Source organism: Nesoenas mayeri (assembly GCF_963082525.1).
Source record: "Nesoenas mayeri genome assembly, chromosome: 15".
NCBI classification, from domain to species: Eukaryota; Metazoa; Chordata; class Aves; order Columbiformes; family Columbidae; genus Nesoenas; species Nesoenas mayeri.
In genome coordinates, this window is record NC_137559.1 from 6,210,573 (window position 1) to 6,235,658 (window position 25,086).

The window sequence follows — 25,086 nt, forward strand, 5'->3', positions numbered from 1 at the left end:
GATTCAAACTGTGTTCCATGATAATGTAAATTCCTCCTTTTAGTTTTCCACTCGGGAGCGTAACAGAAGCACGGGAGCCAGGTCCTAGCAGTCATCTTTTATTTGACCTTGTCATTTTTTTTAAGAAACATCCCCACAGTTACAAAATACAATATTTTTGTTTGCAGTGAAATGCTGACCAGACAGTAACAGTTGGCATATTGGTCACAATTTTCTGCTCTTTTAAAAAAAAGCGCTTATATAAGAAGTCCCTCCCTCTCCCTTTTAAACTAATGGATAAAGGCTTTTATTTAAGCAGCTTGATACTGTTGCATCTGTGTGAGACTTAATAAATAAGAAACCATCTCTGGGTGACTACAAACACAGAAATATACATTCAGGAGTATTTATTATGGGCTGGGGCTGCAAGTCAAGTTCATCGCAGGTGCGACTCGGTAACGAAGCAGCGAAGTGCCTGACGGGGACGGGACCCTGGGAGCCCCACGGGAGTTTGTACAAATAACCGCTGCGATGAGAACTGGGGTGCTGGGGGCTGTGGGGGCGCCCACCGTGCACGGGGCGCTCGCGGGGGTTCCAGAGCTGCTCTTGCGCTGCCAAGGGCAGTTGTCTGAGCAGTTGTCTGAGCCTCTGCTCCTCTGGGACCAGGAGCAGCACTTGGTAAGTCACACGCATCACATTGCACTCACATTCGGAACAAGCTGGGTAAGAAACGGGCATTTGGGAACAACCATCCTGAGGTCTCATGTGGAGCTGCCTCATCCCACCTCCCATGAGCTCATTACGGCTGCTCTGCCTCTTCTCTCCTTCCTGCACCTCACTCCAATTAACAACCTCTGAAACGAGCAGACTTGAGCCAGGGGGGTGAGGAGGGGCTGAGAACCAAACTGTGGTTCTTGAACTGAACTCTTTTTGGCTCTTGAAGATGCAAGAGCTTTCCAAGACCTGCTTGGGTCATTTTACTCACTGAATTTTGCTCCACTGCAGAAGGGGACAGATGGATGTGGGGCTGGAGGTTCCAAGGGGCCGCTCTGGGACAGTTGTGCTCAGCTCTCCCATGTAAGAACCCAAATAAGCACTTTCCTATGGAAACCCACCCTTTTCCCAGTTCTCTTGGCCAATAAAAATACCTGCATGTTGACACAGTGCTGCTCAAAGATGAGCAACCTGCTTCTGTCTTTGTGGGCGGTTGCTGTTTATGCAACTAAATTCTTCTCCGGTGCTTTTGCTTTTGAGGCACAGCCAAAGAGACTGGAACTGTGGCTTTAAGGACAGACGTAGACCAGAGTTCCTGAGTTTCACCCAGGGCTTGTGCTTACCTCACCAAAAAAGATTTTGCTTTATAACCCTGTCTGTCCTTGCCCCAGGGAGGAAACACCGAAGGGACAACAAGCTTGAAAACCAGTTTTAGAGACCAGAAGAGGTCTGGAGTGGACAGAGCTGTTTGTAAAAGGAGGAACAAACAACTCCTGCAGCGCACAAAGCTCTGGCATCAGCCCCAGGCCCCACGGCTGGTCCCACCTGCTCCAGGCACCTGCAGCCCCCAAGGTGGGGTTCCCCATCCCACCTCCTGCCCCTCAACTCCGTCACCTCCTCGTCACCTGCCTTTCCTTCCCGCTACAAAAGCTTCACGGTTACCAGGATTAGTTTTGTCCTCTCCACTTCCCTCTGTACAATCTGCTCTTCCAACAACCTCTCTGATGACCAACCACTCTCACTTTAAGTGACCTTCAAGCCACAGCACACTCGTTTTCTGCAGCCCACGTCCTTCTGCAACCTCTCCACAGCGTCTTGTCCTTCATAGCAACTGAGTTTCTCAAAGGTAACTCAGATGGGTTCCAAAACTGTCATCAAGAGCAACCCTGTGCCCTTTAGTCACATACAGAGACATGGGCAGGCGCCTGGAGCCAAGGAGGCACGCAGACAGCTGTAATTAACTCTTCTTTAAAAGTACCTAATTAAATCTTTAAAAATACCTAATTAAATCTTTAAAAGTATGTAACACAGCACGGCAGAAGTGCCGGGAGCTGGATGGGGAGACACAGGAGGTGACATCTCTCAGAAGCGCCCAGAAAGGTCCCCCTGGCTGGTGACACAGGGATGATGCTTCCAGGACCAATCTGCAGCCCAGCACAAGGTCCCCATCCCCAAGGCCCGAGCAGGTCCTGGGGACGCTCCAGCTCCCGCATCCCCGAGCCGGGGGAGCACACGCACCACACGCACACAGACACCCGATCCTTATATACACGGGACATTCCCAGGAAGAAGCACTTAATACATCCTTTAAATAACTCTGACAATAGTGTTCTGTCTCCTATCTACATGTTTCAAACACGTTACCGATGCTATGAAAATATAGCAAACATACAAAAATATATACATTTAAAAAAAAAAAAACCAAAACAACAAACCAAAACACAAACCCAAACATATAAATTACTTACAATATACATAACGTGAAATGGTGCTGATGGAGCGACCGCTTCACTCACCTCCCCCAGTGCCTTGTGCTTCTTGTTGGGAAGATGCCAGGAGGCCCCGGCCCTGCTGGGGGTGCGGGGGCTGCGGTCGCTGCATCAGCATTTGCTCATTTCAGTTTATGATTTAAACAGACAAAAAAAATACTGCTTTTGTGATATATTATCCCGTCTCGTTAGATCGCATGTGTCATTGTTAGCCGAGGAAAGCATTGTTTAAAGTGCTGGGCAGTACATATGAACAAGTAAACAAAAAAAAATATATATACTTAGGTCAATACATTCCTTGGATTAGAAAAGCCAAGCAGGCAGCAGCGCCCGCGGGCCGGGGGGTCCCAGCGGGGCTGGTATGGGGGGGTCCCACGCTCGGGGACGCTGGAGCAGCCGAGGGCTCTGCGAACCGGAGCTGCTGCTCGTCCCCCGCTGAGCGCAGCCGGCAGCGCTGCTGGCTGCTCGCAACGTCCTTCCTTTTAAATACCGCATCTCTTTAAATACAAATAATAGTACCAATTTCTGGAGGATAAAAGTAGCCAATACTAGAAATTAACTGATCTGGGTGTAGATATCATTTGTCTATATATATTTATGCTTTAAAAAAAAGGGTTAAATATCTTCTTGAAACCTGTAGCTTTCCTCCACAGTGTGTCTGGTCAACAAAAATGCGAGACAGTTCAAACCTTCAAGGCCTGGGGCTCTCCCGTCCCCCTTCCAGCCGGCACAGCCAGCGGGGGGAGATGAGCCTCGCACGGTCACCCTGTGCAGCCCCTAAAGTGTCCTTGTCACAGTCGCCACAGGCGGCTGTTTGCACATGGTGCCATTTAACAAAACACACAACTTTATAATACTGCCCTACTGTGTTTTCTGCGCATACCCCACGCAGCCTCTCCCGGCTGTCCCCGAGGGAAAGGCTGAGCCTTCTCCAACCACCCCTATCGCTGGAAACCACCGGTGGGGCAGTCGGCACATCTGATGGGGACAGCGGCAGGTCCCTGGGGACAGCGGCCGCCCCATGCACTCCGGCAGGCACAGCCGCTGTGGCGGGAGCTTTCGGAAGCGGCAGCTCCCGAGGCTCCAGGTCTGCACGGCGGGCACAGCCCACCCTTCGCAAACCCCTTTCCCGGCGCTCTGCCCTGCGCGGGCTCCTCTCCCCGCCGTGCCCAGCACAACGCCCATTATTTAACCGTGGGGTGCACCCTGTTCTTAGCCCGCAGGGGCCGTTTCTTCTTCCCCGCCGGAGCTGCAGCAGTGTAGGGTTTGTGCGGGGGCAGCACAGATGCCGCCACGCTGATGCCTCTGCTGGCTCGAAGGAGCCGGCTGGGCACAGAGCCCCGAATGCTGCTGCCCGGTGGGGCAGCAGGAGAGTTTGGGGACAGCGAGGGGTCCCGCAGGGGCTGCAGGTCCATGTCGGATGAGACTTCGGGTGAGAGCCCCTGCTCTGTGCTGCCTGCACAGTACCTGCTCGTGACGTCCTCCAACGCTGGGGCGACACTCCGGTGCGAGCGGCGGCTGCGGGAGCCCTGCAGCTGGTGCTCGATGCGGTACACATCCTCCGTCACCTGGTTGACCCGGTCGAATTGGGCGAGCAGCATCTCGAAGAGGGAGAGGAGCCGCTGGATGTCGGCGTCCACTTCCAGGCTGTCGCGAGTGCTCAGCACGAGGCTCAGCCCGTCCAGCTGGCTGGAGGACGTGGAGGCCCTGGAGCTGTCGGAGGCGGCGCTGGGAGTGGGGCCCCGAAAGGACTTGGAGTCGCTGGAGTCTCGGGATGGCAGCGGCTCCATCCCCTCAAATCGCACCTTGTGCCGGAACTGCAAGAGAAGGGGTGAGCGGGAGTTATTTCGGGGAACACTATGCTGGGGCGTCCTCCTCCGAGCAGCCCCAGGGCTGTTCCCGGCCATTGCTGGTGGGTCAGGCCATGGCAGGGACCTGGGGACAGAACCCAGGTAAAAACATGTGGAACTCTGGGACTGAGAACTGGCAGCAGATGCCTCCACAACATCCCATAACTAACGCAACTTTTGGGCCTCCAGGAATGGCCACTGCTCCAGCCCTCATGTGCTGGAGGAACCTGACTGTGAGGAGCAGCAGAGGGCAGCCAGAGGCAAAGGAAGGCTGAGGATGTCGCTTCTCTGCAGCTAGACCCTTTCTCCACGGAGCCTCCCAGGATGCACCCACCTCCTTGGCTTTGCTGAAGCCCATCCACATCTTCAGCCTGCGCACAAAAAGCTCCACCATCTCGTAGTCCTGAGGCTCGAAGGCAGGACGGTACATCTCAAAGTGCATTTCCCGGTAGCTGTAGATCAGCACCGCAGTGAACAGCCTCAGCACGATCCACACCTCCAGGACGATGTAGCTGGTGCAGAACAGGTAGTAGAGGCCCGAGGAGCCAGGCAAGGGAGGCCGGAGGGTCGCGCTGCCCCGCAGCATGGCCAGGAGCAGCAGGAGGCTGCTGCCCACACTGCGAAATGACTCCGAGGAGGAGGAGAAGAGCTGCGAAGGGGACGTTGGAGATGTAATAGAATCACAGAACCATTTTGGTTGGAGAGATCTTCAAATCCAATTGTTACCCCAGCCCTGGCACTACCCCATGTTCCTGAGAACCTCATCTGTGTCTGTTCAACCCCTCCAGGGATGGTGACTCCAGCACTGCCCTGGGCAGCCTGTTCCAATGCCTGACAGCCCTTTGGGGAAGAAATTGTTCCCCAGATCCAACCTCAGCCTCCCCTGGCGCAACTTGAGGCCGTTTCCTCTGCTCCTGGCGCTTGTTCCTGGGGAGCAGAGCCCGACCCCCCTGGCTCCAAGCTCCTTTCAGGCAGTTCACAGATCAGAAGGTCTCCCCTCAGCTCCTGTTCTCCAGCTGAACCCCCCAGGTCTCTCAGCCGCTCCATCACACTTGTGCTCCAGCCCCTTCCCCAGCTCTGTTGTCCTCAATGAGAAAGGATCGGTGGCAAAATATCCTCCTGTCCCCCGATACTCACTACTCCATCTTGCACAACATGAGCCCTAAGGAGCAGCCCAGAAATGGTCTGTGACAAGGACAGGTCACAGACACAGCCCCTGCCTAAAGCCACTCGGCCTGTGGCAGACAAGGCTCCCTGCACAGGCTGGAGGTCACGGTCACGGCGTGGTGAGGGACGAGGGACAACACAGCCCTTGCAGGTACTCACCAGGAAGCCGAGCTGTGCGTAGGCCAGGAGGAGCACGGCGAACGCCAGCGCCGCGGTGGCCAGCTCCTTTGCCGACTTCTGAAAGGTCTTCCCAAAGACAGACCATTGCCTGACGAACCGCAGCTGTTGGGCGGCCTGCGACCGACAGAGAGGATGGTGTCACCACAGTGGCCCCGGCAGAGGCTGCTGCCAGACCCTGCCAGCCCTTTCCACACCTGCCAGCAGAGAGACACACAGCAGAGCTGCCTGGGAGCGTGCGGCCGCGCTGCCCCCACCCCGTCCTGCAGCAGGGTCTGGATGCAGGAGCAGCCCCAGCACGTTCCACCAGCGCCTGTGCAGCAGGACCACGCTCCTGCGCTTGGTTTTACTGCAAAGTCCTGCTGAGGGACTGCCCAGGGCTGACGAGCTGGCACAGGAGCACCAAAGCCTGGCAAAGGACATCCCTGTCCCCGTGCTGCACCCACTCAGCCCTCTCCGTACCTGCACGGTCAGGAGGAAGAGGAGGGACGCAGCCAAGCTGCTGAAGACGGTGTTGAGAATGGCCACCTGGTAGAAGTTGGTGAAGCCTTTGCGGTTGTTGAGGTACTTGAGCCACTGCTGGTCGGCCAGGGTGGCCTGGCTGAGGTGCACCACCACCGTGCAGGTGCTCAGCAGGATGAACACCCACTGGCCGTAGTTGCCCCACAGGGTGAAGTAAGCCCGGCCTTCCTTCTTGATGGACAGTGACTCGGACACCACAAAGTAGACCACAAACATCATGAGGAAGACCTGGGGGAGGAATGGAGAGGTCACCAGGGAAGGAGAGGGCAATGCCCGAGCCCGGTGCTGCACCAGGGACCCTGCAGCACCACGGGACAGCAAAACCCCACGTACTGGGCTGAGTTCTGCCAGCCCACGGCTGGAATCATAGAATCATTGTGGTTGGAGGATACCCTCAAGATCACAGAATCTAGCCATAAGCTAACTCTAGCACCAACCCATGTCCCTAAGAACCTCATCTATGAGTCTGTAGCACACTCTGAGTCCTTCCCTGCCTCCCTCACCCCATCCACACCCCATTGTTCCCTTGTGCCCTGGCAGGGCAGCTCCCCAAAACACATCCCATGCGCTTGTGACAGGGTGGTAGAACCCCGGCAGGGTCCCTGGGGCCATGGCCAATGTCCCATTGAGGACAGAACAACAAAAACCTCCAATTCCCACAGTGACAGGCACAAATTCAAGGGAGCAAAGAGGCCGAGACAAGACCAAGAAATGCTGCCAGACAGGAGGAATGTTCGTCCCCTCCAGCAGCACCAGGGATGTTTCTGTGTGCTGCTCAGGCCTGGAAGTGAAGCGGTGACAGGTGTGGGGACAAGTGGCCTCAGGCAGAGTCCCCCAAGCCCTCCGTGCAGTGACTGAGAGGAAGAGGAGGGTTGGGGGGCAGCACCGCACTGACCATCATGAGAAGCTGCAACGTGACACCTGCGCTGAGCCGCAGCAGCGGGAAGGGGCTGATGGTGACAGCAGTGATGGCCTGGCCGGTCCCCAGGAGCTCCAGCTGCAGGGTGATGGCAGCGTGCAGGTCCACGCTGGGGTTGTACTGCACCAGCTCCACAAAGACCACCCGGCTCCTGGGGATGGGAGAACAGCAGCTCAGGGCACTTGGACAACACCGACTCAGGGCTGGTGTCACAGTTCAGTGGGATCACTGATCCCCTCTGTCCCATGACAGCCCAGCAGCGCATCGGGTGACAGCAGGATGTGTCCTTCACCCTGCCACACTCACATGTTGTCGATCCAGGTGTGCTGCTGAAGGAACCGCAGCTGAGCCCTGCTCTCCTCCAGAGAAGTCCCCAGCTCCTGCACGTAACCACTGCTGTCGTAGAATGAGATGTAACCCCAGTACCAGACCCTGCAGAGGAATGAGGAGTTGTAGGGTGACACATGGGGACAGAACAGCCACCGGTGTGCTTTCCTACACGGCAGGGCAGGAGCAAGGGTGCAGATGCAGACCTGACCCCTGTGCTGCACATCCAAGGGTCACAGCTGCCTCATTCTTTATTTCATGAGATAAATTACAGAAGTGCATTGATCCATCTTAGTGAAAAGATTCAATCACAGAATCACAGAACAGTCTGGGTTGGAGGGACCTTCCCAGCTCCCCCAGTGCCACCCCTGCCATGAGCAGGGACATCTTCACCAGCTCAGGTTGCTCAGAGCCCCGTCCAGCCTGGCCTGGGATGTCTCCAGGGATGGTTCATCCACCACCTCTCTCGCCAACCTGGGCCAGGCTCTCACCACCCTCAGGGGCAAGAATGACTTCCTCATGTCCAGCCTGAATTTATTTTGCTTTAAAACCAATGTCTTTGGCAGATGGAGCAGGGGGTGTAGGTGCAGGTGCTCCTTACCCTGCCAGGTCGGGCGGTGAGTAGGACCATGCTGCCGTCACGTTCACGGCTGCCCTTTCCCAGCCAGCTGCATAGTCTGTGGTGGAAAAGCTGCGCGGGTCAGTGCAGCTGCTGCCGGCAGCCGTGTCCAGGCTGTGCAGCACGTCCTGGGCCGTGCGCTGGCACTCGGCTGGAATGAGAGCGACACTGTCACCCCAGGGGAGCCCGGCCCAGTACCAGGGCACAGCTCCATTCTGTACAAGCCCCCTCCATGTCTCCAGTCACACCTCCAAAAATCACAGAATTGTTTTTGTTGGAAAAGACCCTCAAGATCATCAAGTCCAACCGTTACCCCACCCCTGGCACTACCCCATGTTCCTGAGAACCTCATATCCACGTCTGTTCAACCCCTTCAGGGATGGCGACTCCACCACTCCCCTGGGCAGCCTGTTCCAATGCCCCACAGCCCTTTGGGGAAGAAATTGTTCCCAAGATCCAACCTCAACCTCCCCTGAGGCAACGTGAGGCTGCTTCCTCTGATCCTGGCGCTTGTTCCTGGGGAGCAGAGCCCGACCCCCCAATCTCCAGGCTCCTTTCAGGCAGTTCAGAGATCAGGTCTCCTCTCAGCTCCTGTTCTCCAGGCTGACAACTACGTCACCCTCTCTCCTCAGTGTAAATCCTCACAAGCAGCTACCCCAGTTCACTGTCTCTGAAAGCAGCAGAACCAGACACACAAATACATGTGCTGCAAAGAGAAACCTTCCTCCAGAACCTCTGTCTTGCTCCATCAACCCCAGCCGCACCCAGCCCCAGCCACTTTGTCCCGCCAGGAATGTCCCCCCACTTTGACAGCAGAGCTGTGGTCGCTGTCCCACGTACCCTCCTGCAGCCGGAGCTGCCGCAGCCGCGCTGTCCCCAGCGTTGTGCTGGAGCTCTCCTGCGCCGAGCGGTTGTTGTACAGGTATGGCAGGAACACCTGGGACATCCAGACCCAGAACTGGTCTGACCTGCAATGGGGAGAAGACATGAGAGGCCGAGCCCCGCAGCAGCTGCATCAGGGCTGGCCCTGCATGTCTCACTCATGACCAACGGAGTTTTGGGGAGGTCACCCCGGCTTGCCTCCCTCCCGGAGCAGGGCAGAGGCAGCACCTCCATCCATCCAAGTGCTGGGGCCAGGACAATATTTATTTGACATGCAAGAGCTAAAGGCGATTAAATCCATCCCAGTAGATATGGATCAGAGCAGTGGGGCTGTGGCAGCACAATGGAACAGAGATGATATTTAGAGCAGATTCTGCTCTGCTCTCCCCCTTTTCACCACTTTCACACCCAAAACTCCAGTGAGTTCACTGTAATCATTCCCAATTCATATGGTGGTGAATCAAAGTTTCTGGACTTTGTGGCACAGACAAGTCACATCTATTTGCACAGAGAATCGAGAGGTCTATACGAGCCAGGTACAAAGACACCGTTGATCCCAGGCAGTCGTTCCAATGTCAGCCTGGACGCTGGAGTTCCCAGCAGTGTGGAAACCCAGCTGGGAAAATTTAACCCAGTTAAATCATACGTGCAGAGCAAGGAAGGGAAGGACTCTGTATTTATACGAGATGTTATTTTTGGTTCTCATGACTCTGTTTATGGCTAAACCCTACAGCTGTGAATTCTAGAGACAGAGCAAACTTGTGTCCTTTTAACCAAATACAGAAAAATAAACACCTGTAATTCACATAGACCCTTCCCACTAAGGAAAAAATTCAAAGAAATTAAAGCTCTCAACCCCTACAGGTTCCCATAGCGGAACCACAGGGACAAAAAGGGACATGCTCACTGCCACACTGTGTCTGCCACCAGAGGCACCAGTGCTCCCCAGTCAAGAACTTGTGGGAGCAGCTGGAGCAGGAGCCCCAGAGGCAGCCCTGCATAGCTACTCTGAGATTAAATATCTGGTTCTGCCCCATGCCCGGGTCCTTTGTGATCTGGTACCTCTTGATGCGGAGGAATTCGTTGCTGCCCAACTGCTGCTTGATGGAGCTGCGCAGAAGGAAAGCTCTGCTGTTGCGGGAGGCATCTCCATAGTTGGTGAGCAGGATCACCAGCAAGAACATCATGTAAATGAGGAAATTCTGGCAAACAGAGGAGAAAGGGATCACACCCGAGCACAGGGTGTCAGTTCTCAATCCCACAGCAGATCAGGGTTTCCCACCGCCTGCCACGCAGGACCAGGACCCAAACCTTGCTGTTCTTTTTCCATATAGGAAGCAGTTTAAAATGAAACCCAGACCACAGGCTCATAACAACATTTGTTGTTCAAAGCAGCCAGGCCGGCACCAGATGTTTAAGCTGATACGCATTGCACAACCTCCCCGTACAAGCCCCTATACACTGGCAGCTTGTATACGATAGTTCTGGGGGTTTCCATCCTTTAAGGGGAAATCACACAGTCAAAAATAACTTGACTCAGTGAAAGCAGCTGTGTGTTCCAAGCACAAGTGCAGGGGATTAGTGCTGAATGAGCTACAAGAGATGGAAACTTCTGCTCCTAGGTGGGGAGTTAATATCTTTCACAAGACTCAATTAATGAATTTTCTTGTGCAAGTTGGTTCCTACTGGTCACTGCAAACTTTGCCCTAACCTCAAACACCTGAATTATGGGGTCAAACACACCAGTTGCTCCCCATCACCCCCCTTGATAGTTCTGCCTTCCATCCACCTCAGATCTCAGAGCTTCACAGAGCAGATGAATGTCACTGTCAGTCTTGTACAGATGGGGAAACTGAGGCAGAGACTAGAGATGTGCCTACTAGCTCAGGTGATCACAGATGGACTGGGAGCACCCGCGCAAGGCTGTGTCTCAGCTCCTGGAGCCTTTCCCCCTGCCCTGGGCACCATTTGGGACATCTCACCTTCAGCATTCTGTGGAGCAGTTTGACCTTCCTGGCCTCCTCCTTGGCCTGGAACAGGGCAAAGCCCTGGGGGGGCCGGACCTTGCTGATCTTCTCAGAAACATGTTCCACAAATGGATGCTCCACCAAGGTATCATCTTCCTCTGGGTGCAGGCGCTTGGCAACCAGTGAGAAGTAGAGGGCTTCCAGCAGAACCTGGGGGACACGTGGTGTCAGGGCCAGGGGACAGTGGTGCCACCAGAAACCTTCCAGCACAGCCAGTGAAGGGGACATGGCTGCTGAGCAGCTCTGGGAGTGGCAATGTAACCTCTAAAACAAATTGCCACTGGCACTGCCTCTCCTGCAGCTGCTGTGCAGCCTTCTCCTCCTATGGAGAAACGGAGATGGGACAGAGCATTCGCGCAGTGACTTGATTACTGTCTGGACAAGCTGTTAATTACAGCTAATACACATGTGTACAGATATGTGCTTGTGTCCTTATGGTATCCTCACCTTCAGGGGCTCCCAGACCAAGAAAGATGCCAAAAAGCTGAATATCCCTGAGATGAGCCACATGAGGGCAACGCTGGAGGAAAAGCCCACACCGATCCATATGGAGACCCCCGCGGAGGTGGCAAAGAGCAGGAGGCTGATGCCGTGAGCCAGATAGGAGCACCAGGCTGGCAGCAAGCGCTTCCTGAACGTTTGGTCTGCAACTGGAAGGAGGGAGGGAAAACAAGAATAAACCTGACTGCAAAAGGGTCCCAGTGGGGACAGGACAGGCTGAGCACAGCACTCATCCCAGCAGAGAGCTTGCCACCAGCCCCGGGGAGTGTGGAGGGATTGTCCCAGCCATGTCCCACTGAGCAAGGACAGGGACAGCACACACAGCCAGCCTCCTACTGCAGACAGGATGGGAAGGTGAAGGAGGTGGGACGCTGATCTGGGAGGTGGGATGGGTTCACCAACGTTCTCTCAGAGCCCCAGGACCCTGGGCAGGCTCAGCCTGGCTGGAGGTGCTGCTGTCCAACCCAGGAAAAGCCCCAGATTTGTTGCTCTGGCTAAATTCCAACTGCCAAGCCACCCTGCCCTGGGCTTGCTTGGCGCAGCTTCCTTCAGCCACTCCTGCAACCCAACACCTGCACAAAGATACTACAGCCGTTCCTCAAACGAGATGAAATGCTGGATTTCAACAGATCCAAGAGGATTGCTGCTCTGTCTGATTTTCATGCAGCACCCTGCCCCGGGGAAGCCTAGAGTTTGTGCTATGAGAACCGACACCGAGCTGCTCCGCAGGTCACCTGGGCACTTGTCACCTCTCAGACCCTGCGGGGATCGACAGCCCTTCCCTGCCTTGCGCCAGCCCAGCTGACGTTACGTGACCCTGGAGGAAGTCTCTTCTCCTTTGTTTTGCTTTGCTTGTTGAACTTTTATTGGTGTTTCACTCCCTCTCCCTTCTGGTTATGTACAGACTGACTCTCCTGCTGGAAGGACGGACAGATGGATGGATGGGCTGATGGCTGCAGGGCAGAGTAACGGGGGAAGCAGCAAGTGGAGCTTCCCCAGGGTGCATGGGAGGGACTGTCACACAACAAGTGGTGGCTCACTGAGATTCAGGCTCCAAGAGAAGCTGTCAGGAAAAAAGCAAATCTATCCCAAGCTGGGGAGCAGCCTTTCCCAAGGCTTTTCATTCTCCTTTCCTGCCTGTGCCTCCCAAGTGCTGCTGTGTGCAATGGCCCCTCTGTTCCCACATCCCCCCCAATGCTGGCACAGCCCTGTGACCCTGGTACCTGTCCAGGTGGACCTGGCTGATCTGCTGATGTCCCTGGGAGGAGCTGCCATGCTCTGGCCTTTGTCGTTCAGCTTCTGCATCATGACAGTCTCCACCTTCTCCCCAAACACACTGGACCTGCCAAGGCGAAGGGGTGACACTGCTGAGCCGTGCCACCGTGGGCTCTGGCACCGAGGTGGGCTGCACTCCAGTGCTGACACCAGTGCCACAGCCCCAGACAGGTTAGAAGCACTCTGAGAGCAGCCCAGGCTGCCAGGGCACTTTGTCAGGAGCCCACAAAGCTCTGCAGACACATCTGGGGCTTTAAGTGGACATTCCAGGTGGCTTCTGGAAGGTTGGCACTGCCCTCCAGGAGCTCTGGCTGGGGGTGCTGTAGGGATCGTGGCCAGTAAGGACACAGGGACTTGTCACAAGGCTGACCCAGGCATCTGCAATGCCCCCAAGCACATCTCAGCTCACTGGGGCTAGGTGCCAGCAGCTGCTGCAGAGCTGGGCAGGAGGGTGAGGGACAGGAGGCACTGGCCCAGCTTATCCTGAATATCCTTATTATTTCAAGTATTATAAGCATTAGCTTATACTCAGTCATCCAAATACTCACAGGCCTGATATAAGATCTGTGTCAGCCCTCATGTACGGCCCGAGGTCCTGGGAATGCGAGATGCCGCTGGCTCCGTCTGCCAGGATCTGCCGGATCAGATCCTCGTCTGGGGAGAGAGTGTGAATGGCTTTGGCAGGAGCAGAGCAGGCAGCACCACACAGGGGTGGCTCTGACCATGCGGGCTCAGCCACGCTTGTGAGCTGAGGAGGAGGATGGCCAGGGGGAGGCCCTGCTCCCCTCCTGACTGCCTTCTAGCTCCTGTCCACCCCCAGTTTGTCTGTGGAGTCTGGCCTGCTGCACCAGGGGAGGTTGGGTCTTGGGAACAATTTCTTCCCCAAAGGGCTGTCGGGCACTGGAACAGGCTGCCCAGGGAAGCGGTGGAGTCACCATCCCTGGAGGGGTTGAACAGACGTGGAGATGAGGTTCTCAGGGACATGGGGTAGTGCTACATTTACATTATGGTTGGACTTGATGATCTTGAGGGTCTCTTCCAAACAAAATGATTCTATCCAACTGCTGGAACAGGAGGCCAAGTTCTTCCCCTTCTCCAGGCACGTACAGCAGCTCAGAGCCCCACTGTGCTCTTGCAGCCGGTGCAGAAGTGCTGCTCACTTGCAACATTAAGATCCCAGGGGAACCGACCTCTCCTTGCTACTTGCCTGCCAACACGGTGACCACTTGCTGCAGACTGACCCACAGCAGCATTTCTGCTTTTCCAGGCTGAAATCCCCATGAAGAAAACATGACCCACCCTCCTCTTCTGCCTTTCCCGTTGAAAACAGGGTGATGACAGCAGGTTCTGCTCTTCTGCCTTTTCCAGAGCTGAGTTCCCAGGGACTCGGCTGCTCATCCTGCCCATCCCTGGGGCATTCAAACCCTGGCATGGAACAATGCTCCTTGCACACCCACCTGAGGCAGAGAAATAGCGAGGCTGTCCCTGGTGAATGCCAAGCGACAAGCTGTCCTCCTCAGCTGCCAACGGGGCCTCCAGGCCAAGGTGACGGCTGGCCCGGCCCCTCTTCAGCTTCTGGATGGTGTTGCCCATGATGGAGGGGTCACTGAGGAGGTCTGGCCAGCTGAGCAGGGCCTCGCTGGATGGCCAGTGCACCAGGCTGTGGGGACACAGGAACGGGCCATCAAGGGGGCATGGGGACAGGGAGCTGGTGAAAAGCACCTGAGTAGGGCATGGGGCTGTCTAGGAGGGGAACAGCTCTGGGAACACAAATCTCAGCGTACCAAAGCAGAAAACTAAACTCCTACTTGCACCATCTCCAGAAACCTACTCACCTTTTGGAGTCCTCCAAGAACAGATCTGTTCTGGTTTGCTCAGAGAAGGCCTATGGAGGAAGCAAAGGCATTTCAGGCACATGACACTGGTTTGTGCTCTGCTAAAACATCAAAAGTCACTGGAAACCTGGAGCCTGAGCTGCCATTAGCCCCGGGTCTGCAGCCCCAGGGGCCCACTCTCCTTTAGATAACGCCCAGGGATGATCCAGGCTCAGAGAGACGGAGAAGTGGCTGGAAACAGCTTGAGTTCAGCTCCCGGGACCAGCTGGGGCAGAGATGTGGGTGCAGACAGAGTGCTGGGGCCCTCCCTCATCTCCAGTATTTGCTAAAGGCACCTGAATGCACCAGCTCTCGCACTCACAGCCGTGGCAGGACACTATGTCTGTGCCAGGGGGCACACACACCTTGGCCAGATTTGGGGTGGGGAGCAGCTTACCTCTGCCCGGAGCCCTGGGAAGGAGCTGTCCAGGATTGAGGAGTCCAGGTAGTTGTCAATCTCCAAGGACTGCTGGTCTGAGTGGGTCAGGGTGTGGCTGATGGAGACCTGCAGTGAGCAGAAAGGGGAGCGATGGAGATGACAACATCATGGTGGCTCAGAGCCCTGATGCTCAGTGGCTCCCACCAGCTCCTTGTTCTGCTCAGAAGCTCCACCTCAGGCTGTGGGATCCCAGTTCTGCCCAGCAGGGCTGGGAACAGTCACAGGCACATCCTCCCCCACCTCCCAAGCACTTGCACCCAGAGGCACCACAGCCCAGTGCCACCCCAGGTACCAGCTCCCAGGAAGCCACCAGGAAGTTTGCAGCCTCCAATAAAGCAAGGAGCACCCACAGGAACAAGAAATATCAGACACATTTGCTGCTCATCAGTCACTAAGCAGCTGGCTGCAGTACTTAATGGGGCTGCTAATTGTGTCTAACCAGTCATTAAATCCCCAGCTAATCCTTTCACAGCTGTCTAAGCCCAGCTCTGCTCAGATAGCTGAGTTTGTACCCAGGGCAGGCATTTCATTAGCAACGCTCTGCTGAGCAGCTCTCAAGCTCTTGCCAATGCAGCAAAGGGTCAAACCTTTAAACAGCATTTGGGTACCTATCACAGACTCAAATCAAAAGGGAGCAAGTGCCTAAACAGCTTGTAAAATCTGCCTTTTTGGGCTTTCTCTGGGCATCCAGGCAGCGATCTATCCCTCCAAGGTCAAGGGCTGCTTCCAGCTCGAGACGGAGGCAGAGATTTGGGAGGGGTGAGGATCTGGCCATGCACGGAGACACAACTGGGAAGGTGCAGAGACCAGCTGGAGCAGTGACACACCACACAGGGCAGAACCCAGCCCCAGGTGAACAAATCTGGTGGCATCACACTCATATGCAACCCCTTCTCCTCCTTACCTTGCTGCGAGCCATCCGGAAGAGGAATAAAATGATCAGGTAGAGAGGGTAGACCACCACGCTGGACACCAGCCCAACAGCCATCGTGTCCACATTGACAGGGATCAGGTTGGAAACGGCCCCATGGCTGGAGAGAATCAAGAGAAATCGGAGAGTGGTGTTAGCAGGAGCACTCAGGGTTGCCAGATAAGACAAAATTGCCCAATTTGGCACTTCGGATGGGCAGAGAAAGAAATGTGCATGGGCTGTGCAAAGAAATGACACAGCAAAACCAGGTAAGGGTGGAAGCTGATAGGGTTGCCCTTGGTCCCTGATTCTTTGGGAAAGGGTGGGCAGACTCAAGGTCACAAATAAGACAACAATTCCCAGCAGATACAAGGTCTGTCCTGCCCTCTGTAACGAGAAGTGCAGGGGGACACTGAGGACATGAGAGACAGGCCAGAGCACCACGGGCCAGCGCACCTGAGGTGTATGTTCCCCACCATGCCGTACCACACAGCATTGGCACAGAGGAAGAGGAAGATGAGGAGGGAGCAGCAGGTGGCTCTCTGGACGCGGGTGAAGCGGCTGCGCGGCGGACGGTCCCACATGGAGAGCCAGACGTGCTTCTCAAAGAAACCTCGCTGCAACTCGGCTATGAAGATCCGGGAGAAGCTCCTCAGGTCTGTGTCACCTGAGCACAAAGAGGGAGATGCTCAGGGCCAGCTGCACCACCGAGGGGACCTGGCTGGGCCTGTCACTGTCCCTCCTGCAGACTGATATTCAACAACAAACCTCACAGCATCTATATAGAATTGTGGAATCATTTTGGTTGGAAAAGACCCTTAAGATCATCACGTTCAACTGTTAACCTACCCTTGCACTACTCCGTGTCCCTGAGAACCTCATCTCCATGTCTGTTTAACCTCTCCAGGGATGGTGACTCCATCACTGCCCTGGGCAGCCTGTTCCAATGCCCCACAGCCCTTTCTGGGAAGAAATTGTTCCCAAGATCCAATCTAATGGTCTCTTCTGCACTGCTGGTCCTTGTCTTGTCCTCCAGTACAAAGGACCCAGTGGAGCACTTGGCTGTGCCAAGCAGCAGTGCAGTGAGGGGCCAGTGTGGAGGCTCTGTGGTCCCTCTGCTGTCCCCTGCTGTGGGCCCTTCCCCAAGGTGATGAGAACGGCCACACTGCTCGGCCAGCCCAGCCCCGCACCCCTGGGCTGAGCACGTACTGGCAGCATAGACCTCCTTCTCCACCATGCCGTCATTCTCCTCGCTCTCCACCGACAGCCAGTCATTCACCAGGAAGAAGTAGCTCTTGCTGCTCTGCAGGTCCCGGACTATGATGTGCTGCAGGTACCAAGAGGGGCTGAGTCCTACAAGAGATGAAGAAACGTATTTTATAACAGATGTTCCCTGGGTGGACCTGCAAAGCCAAGAGGGCAACACAAGAGCCGCTCTGTGGGACGGCAGCACTTTCCCTGTGACGCTGTCATCAGTGGGAGCTGCACGGTCCCCAACAGCAAGGTTTGGCACAGCCAGGTCACCTCCCAGGCTGCAGGGACATTTGCAGAGGCTGTCACTGCACACTGCATCATGTCTGGACAGGAATACGGCTGAGCAGTCTGCAGCCCTCCCAGTGACAGAATCTCCATTTCTCCACCCAGCAATCTGCTGCCAAGCCAGTGGGTCACCACGGTGTCCCCTCAGGGTTAGTCTGGGCTGTAGCTCCAGGTAGCAGCCTAGCAGAGCCTGGTTCTGACTTGGGATGTGCTGCCGCAACCCCCATGCCCACTCATGTCTCACCTTTATTGTCGTGCCAAATGCGGATGCGCCAGATGCTGCCCAGGCTCCGCTCCGTCGCGATCTGGAACACATCGAGGCTGTTGCGGTGGAAAGCGTTTTCTCCATCCAGGTGCCTGTGACCGCTTTTATTTTCCACGCCATACAGAGCGATGCCCACATGGGCTGTGGTACCTGGCAGCGTTAACAAGGCTCAGTCAGGGACACTCACCCAAGACGGATCCACTCCCCAGCCCTGCCTGCCTGCCAGCGACCTGCCACCAGATGTAGTGGCCCTTCAGAGGGGTCACCTGGAGAGCTGGGAGGAAGGAATGTCTTCAAGAGCCACCCCATGCCCAGGGACAGTTGTCCACAAAGCCTGGAAGGCAGATGCTCTGCTTGGCCTGGGGCATGGACCCTGGCGTGCTCATGGTTCCCCTCTTTGGCGGGGCTGAACCTGACACTCCTCACCTTGCTAACATCCTAACAGGAGGAGATGTTTATTCTGGATGATTTTTCCACCAAGTCGTTGAAAGACTTGTTTCCTTTGGCTTCTCTCCAGTACCAGTTATCAGATGCTCCTTGGTATACCTGCTCAACCTGGATGGTCCTTGGGGTGGCTTCAGGAGAAAACTGCTCCCAGTGAAACCAGTGGTTACGCTAAGATCAATGGGACCGCGTTTCTGGCAGTGACACAGTGACACTCCACCTCCGCCCTTGCTTAGAGCTTCCACATCCCAACTGCCCGGATTTCCAAGGCCAGGGTGATGTTTCTGGCAGCTGCAGCTACAAACCCAGCCCAGGATCAGAAAGCCAAGCTTTCTCCTCTCATGCCGCTGGGAAATATTCAGACGGCAGAACAAAGTGATAGATGCTGGGGGAGAGGAAAATGGTCCATCTGAAGGGCCCACAAGGATGCTTCTGCAGGGGCACCAGGAGTGAGAACAGGCACTGGCTCTGGGCTGTTCCTGCAACCACAGCCTGGGCAGGGAAAGCGGGGGCAACTTCTATACTGGGGGGTTCTTCTACACTGGGTGGTTCCTTCCAGCAGCAGCTGCCTGTCCCACCCCAAAAGCAAGCAACAGAGCAGCATGCTCTTCTCCACAGCTCTTGGCCTGCCTCATCACTGCAAAAAAACCACCCTGTGGATGCCGTGGGAAGCCCTGAACTGGCTCAGCACTGCCCCAAACGCCAGCTCAGCTCTGGAACATGCGATGCATGATGCGCTGAGCTGAGATCTCGGGGGAACTGCACACATGTCAGCCTAGGAACCAAGCACAGGAGCAGTGTGTGGACTCACCTGATCCTCTGCCCCAGCCAGTTTTCACCAGGATCTCGTATTTGTACAGCCCGTTCTTCCCGCAGAAGGGAATCACCCCCACGCGGTTAATGTCGATCATGTCCAGCTTGTGCACAATCAGTGCAGCCACCGAGTAGGTCACAAAGCAGACAGCACACGTCAGCAGGACAATGTAGTTGAGACCTGGGCCTGGAGCCTAAAAGAAAAGAAGTTGAAAGGCACTTTCCTTCCACACAAGGAACATCCATTGCCCAGTAGCTGTGCTGCCTCCCTCCTGGCTACAATCATCATCACAGATGTGATAGCATGTGCAAATAGAGAGCTGTCCTTGCCCAGACCATGCGCAACATAGCACAGTGGTGGATGAAGCTGCTGCAGCAGCTGCCAAGAGCTCTTTGCCCCCCGCACATCACACCTGCGGCTGGGAAGAGCCCAGGTACCCCTAGGAGACAGGGAGCAGCTGGCAGGTGAGAGCTCCTGGGATAAAACAGAGCTGGGTGACAGCTGGGAGGAGCACTCAGCATCTCCCTAAGGGGTGAACACACCGCCAGGTGTCCAGAATAGAGGATAAAGCCATTTGCAAAGGGCTGTTTTTAGCAGCAGGATTCACAGCAGGACACAGCCCCTCTGCACACTGTGCCCATCTGCAGCTCTCCAAGGCTCTCAGGTACTTGTGCTGGTCTGGAAGTTAGGCACAGCTCAGCTGGGCACAGCTCAGCTGGGCGCATCTCAGCCATGGCCCAGCTTGAATGTGAAGCCAAGGGGAGCTCAAGGCTTTCATCCAGGTGACAACTATCTGCTCAGAGTGTGGCAATGCTGCACAACTTCTGCTTTGTGTTACTCACAGGGAAGATGAACTGGACAGAGTTTGGGGGAACAAACAGACTGGCTCCGAAGGCAGTGAGGTGCTGGGTTAAGCACACGGCCTGGTCTGGTCTGGTCTCCTCCAGCGGGATGATCCCTTCTGTCTTCCAGCGTTTCTCCTGCTCGCTGAAGTACTGGCACAGGGAGGTGTAGAGCCCCAGCGTCACCTCCACTGGGGACCAGCTGAAATGGTTGGTGATGTTCAAGTAATACTTCTGGATGGTGTCATCAGTTCTGGAAAATGGAAAGACAGCAAAGAGACATTCTTAACTCGCTTGCTGAAGTGAGCACACGATGAATCACAGAACGGTGTGGGTTGGCAGGGACCTTCCCAGCTCCCCCAGTGCCACCCCTGCCATGAGCAGGGACATCTTCACCAGCTCAGGTTGCTCAGAGCCCCATCCAGCCTGGCCTGGGATGTCTCCAGGGATGGTTCATCCACCACCTCTCTCGCCAACCTGGGCCAGGCTCTCACCACCCTCAGCATAAAAAATTTCTTCCTCATGTCTGGCCTGAATCTCCCCTCCTTTAGTTTAAAACCATCACCCCTTGTCCTATCACAATAGGCCCTGCTAACATGTCTGTCCCCATCCTTCTTGCAGGCCACTTTTAAGCACTGAAAGGCCACAATAAGGTCTCCCCAGATGAGGAAAAGCCCAGTGGAAGTGGTGTAGCTCACACCGCCCTTAGGCTGTGCAGAAATTCCGGGGTCCTACAGACCACTTTACTTAGAATTTATCTTTTATCTTACAGTTTATCTTTGCATGGTTTCAGCACCTGGAGCACTGCACTGCACATCCTCGCAGAGCTCGCATGCCCTCCCCGTGTCCCACCGACCCCCAGGACACTTCCATGGCAACTCTGTGATTCTTGGCTGGGAGCAGATTCGCTCTTGAGGACGATTAATCCCTCTTTGAGAATCCTGTTACCGACAGCCATGGAAGCTGTGTCAACTTACACAACCAGTGGCTCCACTCTCGCCCCACCTATTCCCCAGCTGCCTATCTTTTCTTCTCAGATAATGCCAATAACGGCTCAGAAATAACACGAGGCATGAACACACATGTTCCTGGGCAAGGCAGCAGCAGCTGAAGTTACAAGAATGACTGCTCTCATAAAAACAAGAGAGTTTTGCTGCAAACCCCAACATTAATGAGCCCCAGCAGGCTCCAGGAGTAGGCCAGCAGGACAGGGCTCCTGAGGGAACCTGTGTTCTCCTCCCGTCACACGCTGGGAAGGTGAGCTCTGACGATAACGGTGCTTTTGTGAAGGGTGCACTGTGTTCAGGAACTAAGCTAACACCAGTGGTGCTTTGCTGCACAAAATGGTTTAATGAGCTGCATGAAGAAACCCCTGAATCTGCAAAGGGCAGGGGGAGTCCCCTGGGGAGGGAGTCCTGGTAAACACGGGCAGCTCTAGGATCTGGATGCTCAGAGGATGCAAGTCTGGGCACGTAACCAACAGATTGCAGCAGGTACCAGGCAAGGGATCAGAGAGAGGGTGGCAGGGGGAGACTCATCAGCAGGAGAGGCCCTGGGTGAGGGTCAGGAAACTCCCAGGGAACGGGATTTTCAGCTCTAAGAAGCGGAGCCCTCCCTTACCCGAATCAGAAAGACAAATCCCAGAGCACTGAGCTGCTTTTGCACCAGCAGATGCCTGGGCAGGAGGGAGTTCCAATCCCTAACATTCTGTGATTCTGTGAGAAGAGGTGCCAGTGCTGGGGTGCAGGAGCAGAGGAGCGCTGTGCATGGCCAGAACAGCACCAGCCCAACAAAGAGCCTGGCAAAAGCCACGGCAAGGCCTTGAGCATCCCTCACGTAACCCCAGCGGACAGCCTGTGGGCGGCAGGGATTGTGAGGGAGGCTTTTCTTACCGGGGGGAGGTGAAGAAGGTGTAGAGCTTGTGGTCATTTCCAGCCAGGGCATCCAAGCCAATTTTCTTTGAGGCGCTGCAGTTGTGCTCGTTGGGCTCTGGCTCGTGATGGAGATAAGCCATGATGAAGGGCTCGGGCTCACTTGCAATATAGTGATCTGCATGGGGAGGGGGAGAAAACACAGAAGGTGCTTCATCAATACCAGGGAGAGCTCGACTGCAAGCCTGCTGCTAGCAGTGGATGTTCAGAGAGGTGTGTTGGGAATGAAGAAAGTCGAGAGAGAAGCTTTTCCAGTTGCCCTTTCAGTCTGCAGTTCAGAGAATCCCTGAGCTAAAGGCTCTGGATGCCGCTGTACCTGACCAAGAGACAGAACAAACTCCCTCCAGTGCCAACATGGCTCAACAGAAGGGCTCGAAAGAGCAAAAGGCTTCTCAGTGCCAGAATCCATGAGCAAGGATCACACTGGGGACTAGACAATGCCCGTGGCAGCCAGAACCTCACTCACATGGTGTGGAAACTGCTGGCTGCACCTGCCACCCTCTCCCACAGCAGCTCTATCTGGACACTGCTCTGCTTTGCTGCAGCACCCAGCCCTCCTCTGCCCCAAGAAGAAATTGGAAAGAGCATTAAGAGCTGGATGTGTCTGCACTACCATTCAGGACTCTGTAGGTGAGCTGGAAGTGCAGTCCTGCCTCCCTGTTGTTGCTCTCCATTGTCACAATCAGGTTCACAGACGTTCTCGCCTCGATGATTTCAGTGCCAGCAGAGAGATTGTCAGCGTCTGTGTTGTTTGACACCATCACAGTGATGGCTTTCTCCGAGTCCAGGCTCCCGATGGGGATCTGCACTCCGTTGTGGGTCTGGAACTCCATGGAGGCCACCTTGGTGGACACGGTGTAGTTGCTGATGTAGCCAAAAGGGAAAGGGTTGGAGTCCACTTGGAACATGACCTGAATGACATCCGTCAGGTTGGAGAGGGTGGTATTGAACGCCTGAGGAATGGAGAACTGGCAGTTTGGTGTGTTTTCGTAGCAAAGCAAATTAAAGGGGTCAGACCGCTTGCCCGTGGCCTTAATTTCTCCTCCCACCAGCTCGAGGGGCTCTTCGTTCAGCACTCTAGACTTCATGAGGATGCGCATCAGGCTGGAAGACAGGTTGTAGGCTTTGGGAGCCAGCAGCAAGTTGTTGGAATCAGCAAGCAGCTCCTGGGGCTTGGATTCTTGTGAAACCGTATTGACCAGGTGAATTAGGTCACCTGCCAGGGGAGAAATAAAGGTGCAAACTGAGGAACTGGTAAACAGCCAACATAACTGGTACAGTCTAGATAACATCTGACACCTTCCCAAAAAAATCAGACAAGTCTTTCCTTACTGTCTTCTTCTCACTGTAACTCTACACACTGGAAGTTTTCAGTAGCCCATAGCTAAAAATAGAACTGTCAGCAGCGCCTGCAGTTTCTCAGCTGATCTATGAGATTTGGTGGTAAATACTTGATCACAACAGGCTTTATTTTCCTCCTGTGAATCGACTAGAAAAGCTGACTGGGAACCAGGGAAGGAATCGATAAAGCAAATATATATTACTATGTTTCTGCGTTATAAACTGGAGAACACTCAGAAACACTTAACGAGGAGTGCAAAAAAGGTGCCTCTGCATCCTCTCAGGGTAACCAGGTGGGATTTCCACTCAGTGTTTACGGGTGTCCCAGCAAAGTTTGGAAACCTCCTCAGCTTGCAATCAGGAAGGCGAGCATCTGGAAGCCATAGCTGTTACTCATTGTTTACTGAAGAGACAATTCCCCAGAGTATTAGTGAGTTCATTAACAACTGTCACATTGAAGTGTCTGCAGGGACAGCTGCCAAAGCCAGGACAACCCTGGGAAAAGTGCAGGGAGAAGAAAGTACTGGGGTGCCACGCTCCAAATGTTAGATACGATTTCCCTAACAGCTTGAGGAAGTGTGAGCCAAACCTCAAACGGCTCAGCAGAAACCCTGCAAAGGTTCCCTCAGCTCAGCGCCCTGCACAGGAGACCTGTGCCCTCCGCCTGGTCACCTGTCACCCATCCCTGTGGGGACAAAGCTGACCTGTGATGTTGAGGATGTTGTCGGCGATGCCAGTTGGTGTCACCGTGCCCTGGGTTGTCTCCCCTTGCAGAATGGTCATCATGGTCTCCAGCTTGTTCAAGGTCCTCGTCAGGCAGGACTTGCACACCAGTTCCTTGCTCACCACCTGCCAAGGGAAACACGGGCTGATGCAGCAGGAATATGCCAGAAAGACAAGGGCAGCTGTGGGAAGTTCTGCTGGCTCAGCCCTGCAGAGACCTGAGCACATTCGCTCTAACACCATTTTCGCTCTGAAAGTCACCCCTGCTCTTCCCAGCCCCGGGGAGGGACTGCAGAGCCCACGGCTGCTCCGCTCACGCCAAGAGATGGCAAGACGCTGGTGGTGTCTCTAGGACATTTACCTCCCCTCACGTTTCAACCGGCCAGTGTAAAGGCAGACACGCCTGGAGGATGCATTAGGGTTGGAAAGAGCAACAAAGAGCAGCAAATTCAAGTTCTCTGGAGTTCACCTGCAAGGACCAAGCATGTCTCCTGCTGTTGGCCCTTACATGCACCCACCACGTTATTCCTACAGAACTCCACCAGAAGGAGCAGGATAGGATTCCTCCATCCACTCCGCTGCCTTCAATGGAAGGAAGATTTATCCCTAACCAAATCCATTTTGGTGTCCAAACACTCCTGAGAGCTGTGGGAGGGATCCTGCCACTCAGGCGTGATGGATGTCCCTCCCTCTGCTCCCACATGTGGCCAAGAAACAGAATGTTCCAGCCATGGCCTGGAGCTCCCTGCGCTCTCCAGGGCTGGATGGGAGGGACTGAGGCAACACATGGAAGCTGTTACCACGACCCCGCTCCTAGCTCTTATTCATCTTTTTTTTTTTTCTTCTAATCATCATAGGATTCAGATGTGATTCACCATACGTTCTGGTGAAGAATCAAAACAGCATCTGCAGGTCTAGAGTTCCCTCTTTTCTGCTTTTATTGGTAAGCGAGGAGAAGCGAGGACAGACTGTGCGCATTGGAGTTCAGGAAGCGCAGTCAGGTACCAAGGAGGTGGGGAAGAAAAAGTGTTATGGGGAGAAACCACCAAAAGAGACGCTGCTTAGGAAGGAGAATCTACTCAGAAGAATGAGATTCCCCTTTTCCCTTCCAGGAGAAATTAATTCTATTTTTTCCTCTCCCCTGTAGGTAAAATCAAAAAAGCATCAGCACTGATTGACACTTCTACAGGAAAGGAAATGTGTGAACTCCACACTAGTCTCAACCACAGGGGAAAT

The 25,086-nt window shown here is 54.8% G+C and overlaps 1 protein-coding gene across 1 annotated transcript in view; it reads right to left on the reverse strand.

Moving 5' to 3' along the window:
• Positions 1-3,646: 3,646 nt before the first annotated feature.
• PKD1 (polycystin 1, transient receptor potential channel interacting) overlaps positions 3,647-25,086 on the reverse strand; it is a gene marked incomplete at both ends in the record, with an annotated part of 83,933 nt that continues 62,493 nt past the window's right edge. The window contains 25 exons of the mRNA XM_080353888.1: positions 3,647-4,279; positions 4,647-4,961; positions 5,639-5,773; positions 6,119-6,406; positions 7,074-7,248; positions 7,404-7,529; positions 8,026-8,194; positions 8,884-9,011; positions 9,988-10,127; positions 10,908-11,102; positions 11,400-11,602; positions 12,677-12,795; positions 13,277-13,382; positions 14,186-14,388; positions 14,564-14,613; positions 15,000-15,107; positions 15,946-16,072; positions 16,408-16,618; positions 17,161-17,304; positions 17,735-17,905; positions 19,011-19,206; positions 19,856-20,108; positions 21,748-21,904; positions 22,400-23,002; positions 23,832-23,976. Coding sequence (XP_080210014.1) covers positions 3,647-4,279; positions 4,647-4,961; positions 5,639-5,773; positions 6,119-6,406; positions 7,074-7,248; positions 7,404-7,529; positions 8,026-8,194; positions 8,884-9,011; positions 9,988-10,127; positions 10,908-11,102; positions 11,400-11,602; positions 12,677-12,795; positions 13,277-13,382; positions 14,186-14,388; positions 14,564-14,613; positions 15,000-15,107; positions 15,946-16,072; positions 16,408-16,618; positions 17,161-17,304; positions 17,735-17,905; positions 19,011-19,206; positions 19,856-20,108; positions 21,748-21,904; positions 22,400-23,002; positions 23,832-23,976 — 5,100 coding nt within the window. The remainder of the gene's footprint in view (positions 4,280-4,646; positions 4,962-5,638; positions 5,774-6,118; positions 6,407-7,073; positions 7,249-7,403; positions 7,530-8,025; positions 8,195-8,883; positions 9,012-9,987; positions 10,128-10,907; positions 11,103-11,399; positions 11,603-12,676; positions 12,796-13,276; positions 13,383-14,185; positions 14,389-14,563; positions 14,614-14,999; positions 15,108-15,945; positions 16,073-16,407; positions 16,619-17,160; positions 17,305-17,734; positions 17,906-19,010; positions 19,207-19,855; positions 20,109-21,747; positions 21,905-22,399; positions 23,003-23,831; positions 23,977-25,086) is intronic.